At 29.6% G+C, this 13,445-nt stretch overlaps 1 protein-coding gene across 2 annotated transcripts in view; it reads right to left on the bottom strand.

Annotated features, from left to right (window-relative positions):
- The window catches only part of LOC140062207 (methylmalonyl-CoA epimerase, mitochondrial-like), a 56,299-nt gene that overhangs the window by 15,741 nt on the left and 27,113 nt on the right, over positions 1 to 13,445 (bottom strand). The window contains exon 5 of one of the 2 annotated variants that reach the window (XM_072108304.1): positions 9,672 to 9,756. The exons of the other annotated variant lie outside the window; for it this stretch is intronic. Coding sequence (XP_071964405.1) covers positions 9,691 to 9,756 — 66 coding nt within the window. The 3' untranslated portion in view covers positions 9,672 to 9,690. Of the gene's footprint in view, positions 1 to 9,671; positions 9,757 to 13,445 lie in introns of those variants that run through there. 2 annotated transcript variants of the gene reach the window in all.

Raw genomic sequence — 13,445 nt, 5'->3', positions numbered from 1 at the left:
TATTTAATGAATAAAAATGTTTAAATATACCTATTGATATAAAATTACTATAAAAATCATATGATATGCATAATTTAATATTTCTTCTCCAATCAATCATTAATATCTAAGTCATATTTGCATTGTCGTCCATGAATTTATTAGACAGACATAAAAGACAAAGTTAATTAGGCCTTTAAGATACAAATAATAATTCAGTAATTAATAACTTGAAAATTAATAAGAAATGAATATATCTTGTGGTAGTCTGTTTTAGTAATGTTCTTAAAAATTACTAAGTAAATTAAAAATACTATTGTTTTAATCAATACCAGATCTATCAATTTTGTTTATATTATGTATAATTGTACTGTAGTAAAATATATTGATCATTTATAGGTTTGAAGATTTACAGAATATAGAAATTGAATACAATAGGGAAGGAATTAGAATTTGTGGAGGAGAGGTTGGGGTGGGGTTGACCGACATACAAAGGGAACAATATATTTGTTCAGATAATACATGTAAAACAAGTATTTGAGTAAATTTTCAATTCAAATTTATATTTATATTTCTAAAAATATTATTTATATATGACTGAAAATAACTGTATAATATAATAATTCTGGAATAACCTTTTAAAGTTAAAATTTTATCAAATTTATTATTTATAAACAGAATCTAAAACATATTTTCAATTACATTATAGTATTCATTCAATGCAAAATCTAAAACATTTAATAATGTAAATATTCTGGCTATCACAGTGGCGCACATAAACTCTGCATTACCATAATGGTATTGCACACTGTATGTACTGCTGGGGATAAACTTAGAAACTTGTACAAATCATCGTTTCCTAGCCCAGGTACAATAGCTGCAACCAACATGAACAAGAGGCCAATAAGGGACAGATTCTTATCTCCAGTAGTGAATTATACAGAAAAATATTGTAGTAAGAACTATAAGGGGGGATCATCTCAGATTTTAAATTTGTAAGTATTTTAAGTTAAAGTTAAAAATTGTGAATCATTATATATCATATTGTTTGTATCTTATTGAAAAAACTTGTCTTTAACTAATATGTAGATGATTTTATTTAGTATAAATAACAATTTAGTGAGTTGTAAAAATGACAGTGACTTTGATGGTGTCGAAACATAATATTTTTTGTATTAGAGTGTAGTAAAAGACATCTTTTTTCAAATTTTAAATAAATAATAGTTATTATTTATATACTTTATTAAGTGAAAATCTGCAGTTTTTTTCTATAGAAACAACAACTCAATATGCAATGCAATAGAGAAGAAATAGCTAAGATGAGCAACAAACTTATCAAACTCATCCGTAGAAGAAGAATAAGCAGTATATAAAGAAAAAGCTAAGAAATAACAGCTACAAATATCAAACTCATCTGTAGAAAAATAAGCAAAGATGGAGAAGGACCAGACAGCTAAGAAGTTGCAGCAACAACACTATCAAACTCATCTGTAGAAAAATAAGCAAAGATGGAGAAGAACCAGCTAAGAAGTTGCAGTAACAACACTTTTAACCTCATCTGTAGAAAAATTAAGAAGAATAACAAGGCCAACAGCCATAAGTCGCGTGCTAAAACGCATAGTGATACCGGACCGACAGACAGACCGACATAGTGAACTATAGAGTAGCGTCCACGCGACTAATAAGCAAAAATGGGAAAGAAATAGCAAAGAAGTTGCAGCAACAACACTATCAAACTCATCTGTAGAAAAATAAGCAAAGATGGAAAAGAACCAGCTAATAAGTTGCAGTAACAACACTAAACCTCATCTGTAGAAGAAGTAAGAAGAAGAAGAATAAGCAAAAGATGGGAAAGAAACAGCAAAGAAGTTGCAGCAACAACACTATCAAACTCATCTGTAGAAAAATAAGCAAAGATGGAGAAGAACCAGCTAAGAAGTTGCAGCAACAACACTATCAAACTCATCTGTAGAAAAATAAGCAAAGATGGAGAAGAATCAGCTAAGAAGTTGCAGTAACAACACTATTAAACTCATCTGTAGAAAAAGTAAGAAGAAGAATAAATAAGCAAAAGATGGGAAAGAAACAGCTAAGAAGTTGCAGCAACAACACTATTAACCTCATCTGTAGAAGAAGTAAGAAGAAGAATAAATAAGCAAAAGATGGGAAAGAAACAGCTAAGAAGTTGCAGCAACAACACTATCAAACTCATCTGTAGAAAAAGAATAAGCAAAGATGGAGAAGAACCAGCTAAGAAGTTGCAGCAACAACACTATTAAACTCATCTGTAGAAGAAGCAAGAAGAATAATAAATACGCAAAAGATGGGAAAGAAACAGCTAAGAAGTTGCAGCAACAACACTATTAAACTCATCTGTAGAAGAAGTAAGAAGAAGAATAAATAAGCAAAAGATGGGAAAGAAACAGCTAAGAAGTTGCAGCAACAACACTATCAAACTCATCTGTAGAAGAAGTAAGAAGAATAATAAGCAAAAGATGGGAAAGAAAGAGCTAAGAAGTTGCAGCAACAACACTATCAAACTCATCTGTAGAAGAAGTAAGAAGAATAATAAGCAAAAGATGGGAAAGAAAGAGCTAATAAGTTGCAGTAACAACACTAAACCTCATCTGTAGAAGAAGTAAGAAGAAGAATAATAAGCAAAAGATGGGAAAGAAAGAGCTACTAGAATGTTGCAGTAACATTCAACATGAATAGGAGTAATAATATAAGAAGGAGAAACAATGCACACTGCCGCGCTATACAAACCCCAACTTATTCATTTAATTTTTTATGTTTATTTTATGTTGTGCATAATTGACCTCTATAATTATACCCAAGGACCAATATTGACAATATGCATAATATGTGTCAAGCTTAAAAGTGTATCTGCTAGTGCCATAAACTCTTGGTTTTCTAGTATTATTGTTTAAATTAGTCAAAGTTAAATACCTAAATAAATATATTTAGCGCCTATTTCTATTGGCTATAAAACTATTTTTAAAGTAATTTTTGTCAACAGAAATTGGTTTTATTACAAATTTAAAAGGTCTATTAAGGTCTCCATCTGCAAGACCATTATTTAAAATCCGTTTCTGGATTGAAAATGACAATATTTGACATCATATCATACATCTAGATCAGATAAAAAATGACCTGATTTATGCTTCTGTCCAAGTAACATGACTATCAAATGAGTAACAGTCTTCAACTAAGAAACAGTTTGTTCTTAATTTTTATTATTTATTTTTAAGAACCTTTTAGAAACAAACTTTCTAGATTAAGGGGGTTATCCAGATGTTCTCTTTGTTTTTTATGGTGTCTTGTCATTTATATATTGCATTTTGTTTTAATGAGAATTTCTTAAATAAAATATAAAACATAAAATAATTTTAAAACTAATTATATTAACACTTAATATTAAATACTAGTCTAAAATGAATGGTTATTGAAAGGTTTAAGTCTTCATACATATTATTTTGCTCATTTGCTAATCTTCAATAATTCCAAACTGATCGCAGTTAAGCAGTTTATCATGGCGCTGTATCTAATTGGAATTCTGCGCCAGTGTCTAGCGTAGTCTTTCAGTGAGTTATCGTTCTTCCATATTCAATGATCTTACGCACCAATATCGTTTTCTGTCAGCTTAACGTTGATGAAAATGTATAACATGAAAATGATTGATGCATATTGGGATTGATGGTAGTTAAGAATTATATTCTAACTTGGAAAAGAAGAAAATGAACAAAATGGTGACCCTTTGAATATTAATACAATTTATATTATTATATTTTTAAAAAATATTATATATTTTTTTTAAATAGATATAGAACCAACTGGTACAATGTTGTGGACTGTGAGTTGTTGAGTCAACAGTGATTCTGTGTAAGTTTTACTATGACCACCAGGACAAGTCCCAAAAATGATAAGATTTTACTATATTCAGTGGGAAAACAAACACAGATAAGACACTACTTTTGACAAAAACGCAGAAACGAATCAACAATACCATAGATATAATTTTGTATTAATTTAAAAGACAATTATTATTAAAAATTGACAAAGATCAAACCTTGATCTACCAATCTCATTTTTGAAGGAGTTTATCTATATAAGTTCAGATATATCCCGGACTAAGTAAATAACTGGGAAAATATATTTCACTTTCACACTGTAAATTTCATAGAAATAAGTAAATAAAATTTAAAAAAAAACATTTAAAGACAAATTTCCCCAACAATAACTTACATACAATATTCTACAAATATCCTATTATGTTAAACGTCTATTAAACTATCTATCGAGTTTGATTGTCAAGACAATCTAGAATATCTATTACTTTTAATATCATCCCTACTTTTGATAAATTATTCACAACACTGAAATTGCTATACTATCAAATCCTCATCAGTTTCTGATTGCATCCATGCAATTCAAACTTACCAAGCTATTACACTTCAGCAAATTTATGCAAACATATAATATGAGAGGAAAACTATGGTGACATTTGCATGAATGGCTAATTTACATAGCAACAGTCACAGATCCAGAGTAGGGGAGGGGAAAATGGTGGTAAGAGGGGTAGGGTTCACGCTTAATAATCTTTAATTTTGTTACCTTACAATATATAATCAAAAATAATTTTCATCACGTTCACACACATTTCATTCAATTCTGAATGTTCTTAAAAGTGCTGTATATATATTATTTAGGGTTATTATTCAATAATAGTTGATACTGGTCCTAAGGATGGGAGGGATCTGACCTCTCTGTGACCTGATATGTGACAATTGCAAATGTGTGTTTGGCCATTTTAAACATAATTAAATGAAAATTGCTGTAACATAACCTAAACACTTTGAGGAAACTAGTGACCCAGCACGAATTGCAAGTATAATTAGCCACCATACTTGATTTTCGGCACTCAAAATACTTTAATAAAATATATTATTTTATACATATATAATCTACTCAGACAGCTCCTTCTCTCTGAATACCTGACAAACGAAGAAATAGCATTTTCCAAAAGTTCACAACTTTCTTTCTTTCTGCTTTACTTTATCATTTTGATTTATTTATATCTCCAACAAAATACAGCCAGTTTGTAATTTTTTTTTCAATAATTTTCCATTGAATTTATAATACAATATTACAAAACAGTTGGGGTGGCTTTTTCACATTCAGATTCCTCATCTTTATCTTGTCAAAATTAATTAATATTCTGTATATCACTGGGTGGTTTAGAATTTGTTAAAATAAACAGTATGTTTTATATGGAAATCAACATTTGTCGGCAAATCCGAAAAGCATATTTTACGTAATTTGAATACGCCTTCCTCAAGTTTCTGACTTAAATTCTCAATGCATGACGCATTTGCAAGAAAATATGTCATTTACTAATGATATGAGGCTGTCAAAAAGTAATATTTCCACATCATTGACTTGCATATATTACGAAGTGTTCTAACCTCGCAATAGAGAACGTGGCTCACTTACAGATGGGGGATTAGTATAACATGCTTTTTATTATATGGTACTATGTTCTTACACTTGAGCAGTCCTTCACATCAACAGTCCACTTGAAAAGCAAATTGCATGTTTATGGATTTAAGTGTATGTTTGTATTTAGATCAAAATAAGATTAAATTTATTATAAAAGGCAAATATATTATCAATTACATTAAAAACATTATAGAACAACACTAATGTTCTTTGGATATGACAGACTGACCCAAAACAAGGTTCTTATCTTCTCGGGCATTTCCCTTCCTTCACTGCATTATTTTATTCAGTTTCTCAATTTTAAATAATAAATTGAAGTTTTGCTTTTTTATTAAGAAATCTATCGTCTTTTTGACCGATTTATTTTGTTTCTATTACTGTTGTTTTATGGTGGTAAAAGCATGTAAATAAATGTTATTTTTTAAATTGAATTGAATGTATTAATAGAATGTACAGTGTATTGCAAAATGATTTATATGACATTCATATTATAAACTTATAAAACCTCAGTTGGAATTTACAGACATATATTGGCAAATTTAATGATAATTCAAACTAAACTTACTCATGTTTAACAAAATATAGATGTTTCTTTTTATTTCTTTGCGAGTTGTAAATTATATATTATATATCAAAAATTATGTAAAAATATTTCATCACAAAACATCAGTATGTTCTGTCAAATGAATAGTAAAATTAATCAGAAATTTTATTTATTTAAAACTGATTTTAATTTAAAATGTTTTTATTCCGAAATAACAAATTTCAAAACTAATCAGAAAGACACAAGAAGAAAAAACATTAATGGCACTACGATTTGAAACGAGCATGTGGTCTTCTCACGTTAAAAATTGATGACGATAATTCAAAAGAAATGTTCATAATCAGAAAGCGATAACCTTGAACCTGCGATCATTTCTGATGGCGTGTTTCGCAGCGTTTCTTTTGGTATGTCATACTAACGTTAATTACGCATGATATTCACTGTCGAATAATGTCTATGTGGCGCACAGTGTAAATGAACATACATTAAAAAAAGCGACAGTCTGTATTGCAATTTTAATGAGAAAACCTCGTTTCTACTATCTACAAATGTTGATTTCAAAATTACAACTGGTTGGTGATTTGTATGGCATTCTGAAGGATATTAGAATTCAAAAAGTATCTTCAATTCAATACAAAATATACTACATGTATGATTGTAATAAAAATGAAAATATATTTTATTAATACTTTGTAGAAAATAAATATATTTTCAACATTATTTCAGACACGACTTAAGTACAGTATATCCCTTAAAAGCCTCTGTGGAGGAGAATAACGTTTCTTTTGTAATACTTCCTCTCTGGTCCAATTTTCACTTACATAATAATATACCAAATGTATACTAAACTAGAATAGAAATGTATCATTGATAGTATTAAATATAATTCTTTTAAAGAAACATTAATATTTCATTTAAATCTAACATTTTTTTTTATAATTAAGGAAATATGTATGGTATGTTTATTTCATTTCATTGGTATTTATCACGGGATAAACTAAATCCAAAAATCAAGGTTTTAGTTTTACATATACAATATAATAAGAAAAGGTAAACTTTTAAAAAGCCACAGTTTCAAAAGAATACAATTGAATAGGTTAGCCGATTAAGATAGGATTACTTATCCACTGAACCATGAAAGACATGAGAACTAAACAAAGATTAACGAACACAAGAGAAATCAAAGATAATTTTTATCAAAAGCAATGGCCTTGCGTAAAAGAGACAACTGCAGTGTGACGACCAAGTCTGGAATACAGACAATACCTATTGTAATATTGCACAGAATACTACAAAAACATGTTAAAAAATCAGTTTTGCGGATTGAAAAAGCTATTTATTAGCAGTATGAATATCATTCATAGCCATCTTTGTATCTCATCTTGTGATCGTCATTCACGATTCAAATAATGCATTGAGAAAGATCAAAATCTATAGATTTGGGTGTTTCTAACCTCAAAATAACTCTAATCAATGGGATTTTTCAACTCAACTATGAATATAATGATGATCATTCTTGACTTGTTCTAAAAGGATGGAACAAACAATTAATGGTTGTCATTTCATTCGAGTTAATATTTACTCGTATCCTGATCAATGGTTATTTTGGTTAAATGAATGATAATTTTTTTTATATAAAAAACGAGTTATATTTCTAAACAGTTTCAGATTTTTATCATCTAATAACGATTAAAATCGAAAATTGGTTGAAATTATATTTTTTTTAAACATGAATTTATAACAATGCAAATGAATTTTTAATGTGAATATTAACTTATTTTAATACTTTTTTTTTTGGTTTTGGCTTCATTTTCTCTTTTTGAGAATGGAAAATAAAGAGTGTGTTGAATGAATATACTGAATTTAATACCAAAAATCATACAAGATTATTAATTTCCTGATGTAGAATTAGTAGTATACTTGTGAAATTATCGATTATTTATTATCAATCAATCAATATCAATTATCAATCAATATCGGATAATACTGTAATAGGGTTGGTATACCTGTCTATTTTGACGTTTGTCTTGATGAAGCATAGCATTCGATAATCTTCATAATACGTATTCAGCAATGAAATGTTCAGCAACACTCAACAAATGTAATCGTCTTTCAATTTTCACTAACATCCTTTTCACACAGTTGCCAATATTATTTGAAAAAAAAGTCAACTAATCACAAGAAAACTAATCACCACCATGATTGCAGAATTTGGTTCCTATCTGTCTACCAAATATCAGACGGATTTTGGGCGACGACCAACCTAGATCAATTATTGTATCATCGGTCGTCATGTGGATCTAGAGACCTGTGTCGAAGTGAGGGGCTAGGACACACAACTCCTAATATCTCTGCATGCGCACAATGATTTAACATGACGCCCAAAAGGCGGTATAGAAAAAATGCCTATTAAAGAAGCTAAACACCAATATATATTAATTTTGAAATTATGACATATTCTGAAAGTATATACATAAGAGAACAGAGGTGAAAATTGGTTTTACATTTTTATTATGTTTACTTAAATTGTATGTATAGCCAAAATTGTACTTGTTCATGCGAAAGGCCGTAGATCTTCAAGCCCTTGAACGTTTAAAGGGTTGAAGGGTATTAAAGCTATCAAGCTAATAGGTACAGAAGTCCTTGGCCTAGACCAGCTGAGGAGACAGTAGTCAAAGTAATCAGGGAGGGGTATTCAGCCTCAGCCTACAACCTGCTCTCTTGGCAATATTTCAGCCTTCACTTTTATTATACTCTCATGTGAATCATGTAAAAGATTGTACAATTTTAGTTTATTTACAAATATGATATGTTTAGAAAAAAGGTGTGCCAAAAATATGTTTAAAACTTGTAACAAATTATAGAAATGGTCTAGACTGTTAAAAAAAGAAATTAATATGCCTGTTAAGCATCTCCTTCTGCATTAGGCCTATTTCGAAAAAGAGTAGGGGGTTACCCCGGTGAACTGGTTCACACAATAGCCCCTGTATCAGGGGGATTACCACCTATCTGATATTGGTAATCCTTGGCCACATTGCCTAAAGACATAAAATAAATAATAAATAATTTATAGAGTTATTAATAGATATGAAATAAAAATATTCAAGAAAATCTCTCTAGGAAACCAATCAAATAATTTTCTAATTAAATTTCCATTTTTTAAATGATATTTTTCTTTCTCATTTAAGTAAAATCTGAGTGTGAGATTGCCTAGATTCTCAAATTCAAGTAGTGTTATACTAATATAGATAATAGATAATTATTATTATTAACTATATTTTTATAAAATTTTTCCTAATACAGTATTATCCTACTATTATTATTCATACCTTCACAGGTACACTATATTATTACAATCTATAATATTAAAATATGAAATTTCTCAACTGCAAAAAGAGATACAATAACCTACAGATGGCGCTAGACTGATTCAATAAACATACTTATGAAAAGTGAACCCTGGGAAAAATCGCTCAGGTGTAACTAGTAGGCAGGTCAACTAAAGGCTATCCAATACAAAAACCACCTAAGGATTTTTATACTGTTCAGACCTACAGAGTTATGATTTTGTATTGAAAGGCAGGTCAAATGTTAAAGCATCAATATCGAATTTTCTCATTAAAAAAAACCCAAATATTTGATTACAATTTTTTGTCTTCTCTTTTACCTCATAACTGGACCGCTTCTTGGAAAATATATATCTGTATTTTCTTCAAACTGCTTTGGTACATTTTCTGTGATAATCAAAGTGTTATCGCGTAAATTCAATTTGTTTTGCTGCAAATTTTACTAAGAATAGATGGTATAATAATAATAATATAAATATGAATGTGTTGTGTGGATGATTTTGATAAATTTGATTTTTTCACAATGTCAAATTTTTCTAGTTCAATTCAGGGATTAAGCCTGGTCAAATCAAAGCAATACATTTGATTGGTTCAACAAAATCATGTGATGATTCAAAACTAGTCAGTGTCATGCTAATATGGTACCTGGATCTTACATAACAAAATTGTAGTGGGTTTAAAGTTGCTAGGACTGATATTTAGTTGCACGCTGAAATATGAAAGAATAAATTCTCCGTAGGATAAACAGGCCCGTAGAAAGAAAAATCTCATTTAGGTAAATGATTATGCACATATGGAACGTAATTACCAATGAAAATTACAATAATTAAACTTTCAGCCTAAAAGGCATGTCGAAATAACCATGTAGTATACCTTGTAGCCTCGTTGATGGCCATTCAACATTGCAAATAAGTCATTACGTATGCTTTTTTGTGCTAATTAGAAATTTAAGTACTTTCCACTGCATAAAAAGCAGATTTTTTGCCCTAATTTTTAAAACAATGGTTAATTTGATAAATAAAACATAGATTTTTAAACCTAGGGAACTGTATTAAGATAATTATACCAAATTTACAAAAATCTCTATTATTTTGTGAGACAACAGTTTTAGGCTTCGAACTGAAGCCTTACTATTTTAATTTTGTTTGTGGAAATTGAATAACGTATACCTAGATATATTGCGTAATAAAACAACCAGATCATATTATCTTCAATATCGTTTATGTATTTTATATACAGTAATGTAAGTCTAGAGCTTTTAAATTGTTTAAAATGTGTATCCAGTTCTCTGTGTTTTGTTCTTTACCTAAACTTAATTCAATAAAATAATATTTGATTTTTTTTTATTTAGTTTTGTTTGCATTAATTTTAAAACATTAATATTTTTTCTTCACAATCTTCTTTATAACAATAATTATAAAAACAAAAATAAATTGCTTGTCATATATTTATTTACATATATTATGTGTAGTCATGCAAGGAAGAAAAACTGTTTTTACTGTGTGGTAAATCGTTAATTTTTTAAGAAAAAAAAACCAGAACCTGTGAGCAAAATAAAAGAATCATCTCTGTACTTGCTATTTGACTGATTATCTATCACATGCTGTACATTTATTCTATTGAAGGTAACTTTTTATAAAAAAAATTGTGATTTTGTATGCAACTCTGTAGGCCTGAATATGGCAGGATAGGAAACTGACCAGTGCAACTGCTCTGCTGGTCTACTACAGCAAACATTTAGATGCTTTTTACATGGCCTAGTCTTGACATTCAATAGCATAATTAACTTTATGTAATCATAGGGTTTTGGACAAATGAATATCCACACCAAGCTATTCCATTCAAGTGCACCTTTATATGCCAGCCTACATTTTATCCATTCGATGGAATTTTTAGGTAAAATATAGATATGGATATAACAGAGAGACTGGATATAACAGAGAGACTGGATATAACAAAGAGAATTGGGAAATTCAGCAGGAATGTGGGTGCTCTGTATCCCATTCTTAAAAACAAACATGTTCCCAAGAAAACCAAGCAAATACTCTTTGAAACAGTCCTGTTCACTACATTGATGTATGGTACAGAAACATGGGCAATAACAACAACAGATTGGAGTAGGATTAAAAAAATGAGACCCCTCAGAGCAATGACAAAACAAGAAATGAGGAGATCCAGAGACATGGCTTGATCAACTGGAAAGAATGAATGATAAGAAAATAGCTAAGATATGTTGGAACTGGAGGATCAGATCAAGAAAAATGTGGATGGACACATAATGAAGTAGAGCAGATTTTTGATAGATTTTGTAAACTTTATGTCAAGAGAGCTTGGAAGAAAAGATCAGAAATTAAGCATGCTCAATCTTTATAGTAGATTAAGATCTGTATTACTGAATGTTATCAGTTAATTTAAGTTTCAAATTGTTATTTTGTTGGAGACTTTAGTTAATGTTTATGATTTTTTTTTTTTAAAACATATTTGTTTAGTTAAGTTTGTGAATTTGTAACTTTTACTAAAGAACGCACCAATTGTCATTGATTGAGTGCCAGGGGTAAGTTCAAATAAATAAATAAATAAATAAGTACCGGAATAAAATTAAAGGATATAAAACATAGAGCTCATGTTTTTTATTCATCGAATGTGGAGAATATTTGAATTCATTGAACGTCAATATTTGAAAAATTTTCTCCATTCAACATCCAAACATTCATTACTTGTATAACTGTTATCTTAAAACGCTATCAAACATCATGTAGGATTATACAGAGTACAGTATATCATCCGAAAAGGTGTGGATTGCTTATCAAACTGAAGTGTTTCATCTTATATTACCCGCACTAGATTTAAATAAAACTCCTTAAACTATGTACAGCTTCCATACTTTAAGACTAAAGTTACCTATTAAAGGTGAGAAAGACAGGATTGAAGAAAAAGGTGTAGAAGTCTAAAACGGTAAACATAATTATAAATTCCTAAAACTAGAAGCAAAACAAATTTACATAAAATTGTTCCATAGATATGAAGTAGTCTAGTCTGGTTTATGTGCAAATTGTATATATATATACAGTAGTTAGTTACATAATAAAAGAAATTAACATATTAACCACACTCCTTAAGCATTACAAGGCATACAAATGATGAAACTTGAAAACAAGTTATTTTAAACTGTTTATACAAAATGTATTTCTCATAATAATAAGACCTGTCATAAAATTGACATGACATTCAGAAAGTTCTAATGAACACATAATGACCCTCGATCTTTTCATGGAAAAATATCCCCTTAAAAAGGGAGAGAGGCACTACAATATGTCAACAGATAATGTTTTGTCCTCTTTCTAGGACGGTTGTCACATTATGCTTTCTTTCTCTTTTTTAGTGTATTTATATTTTTCATATGGACAGTTTGTCTGAAATAAAGTCGAATTGAATTGAATAGGGGCAATGTCCCAAAGGAAGAGGTCTACAGGCCTTGTCTTTTAAGGCGAGCGAGTGCGATCACTCACCTAACACACTCCTAAACTGCCCTTGAGGAGGGCGATTTACAACACGCTTAAATTTGGTAAACTTCTACACACCAAAATACAAACAGCACACCTATAATTTATAATAATTTTACAAGGCCTGGTTCTACTGTAGGAATGTGCAATAATAGTATGCAAACCCACTTGAAAATGGGAACATATACAGAGAGCATATTATGATATTTGAACTCAGCATATCCACACCACAAGTGCAGATGACTGTGCCATATCATAATAAACTCTATTTTCTAATTCTTTCTAAAAAGCAATAGGCATAGGAAATAAATATCCTTGCGTTAATGATATATTTTGTGGATATGAATGTATAATCTAAATATGGATAGTGTACGATGTAAACTGTGCTCTGTACACCTTTGGTGAAATGCGTAGCAATAATAATAATGATAACAGCAATGATATTTGAGTTATATATCAAACCCCAAGATAAGCCATTAAATAATTCTCTTTGCGGACTCGTTTCCATTAGTCTGAAACCACCAGTATCGCAGTGTTATTCAAATGTTGTTTAACTGTAATGCAGTTTTCGAC

This window comes from Antedon mediterranea, chromosome 11 (assembly GCF_964355755.1).
Source record: "Antedon mediterranea chromosome 11, ecAntMedi1.1, whole genome shotgun sequence".
NCBI classification, from domain to species: domain Eukaryota; kingdom Metazoa; phylum Echinodermata; class Crinoidea; order Comatulida; family Antedonidae; genus Antedon; species Antedon mediterranea.
This window is presented reverse-complemented; position numbering and strand designations above follow the sequence as displayed.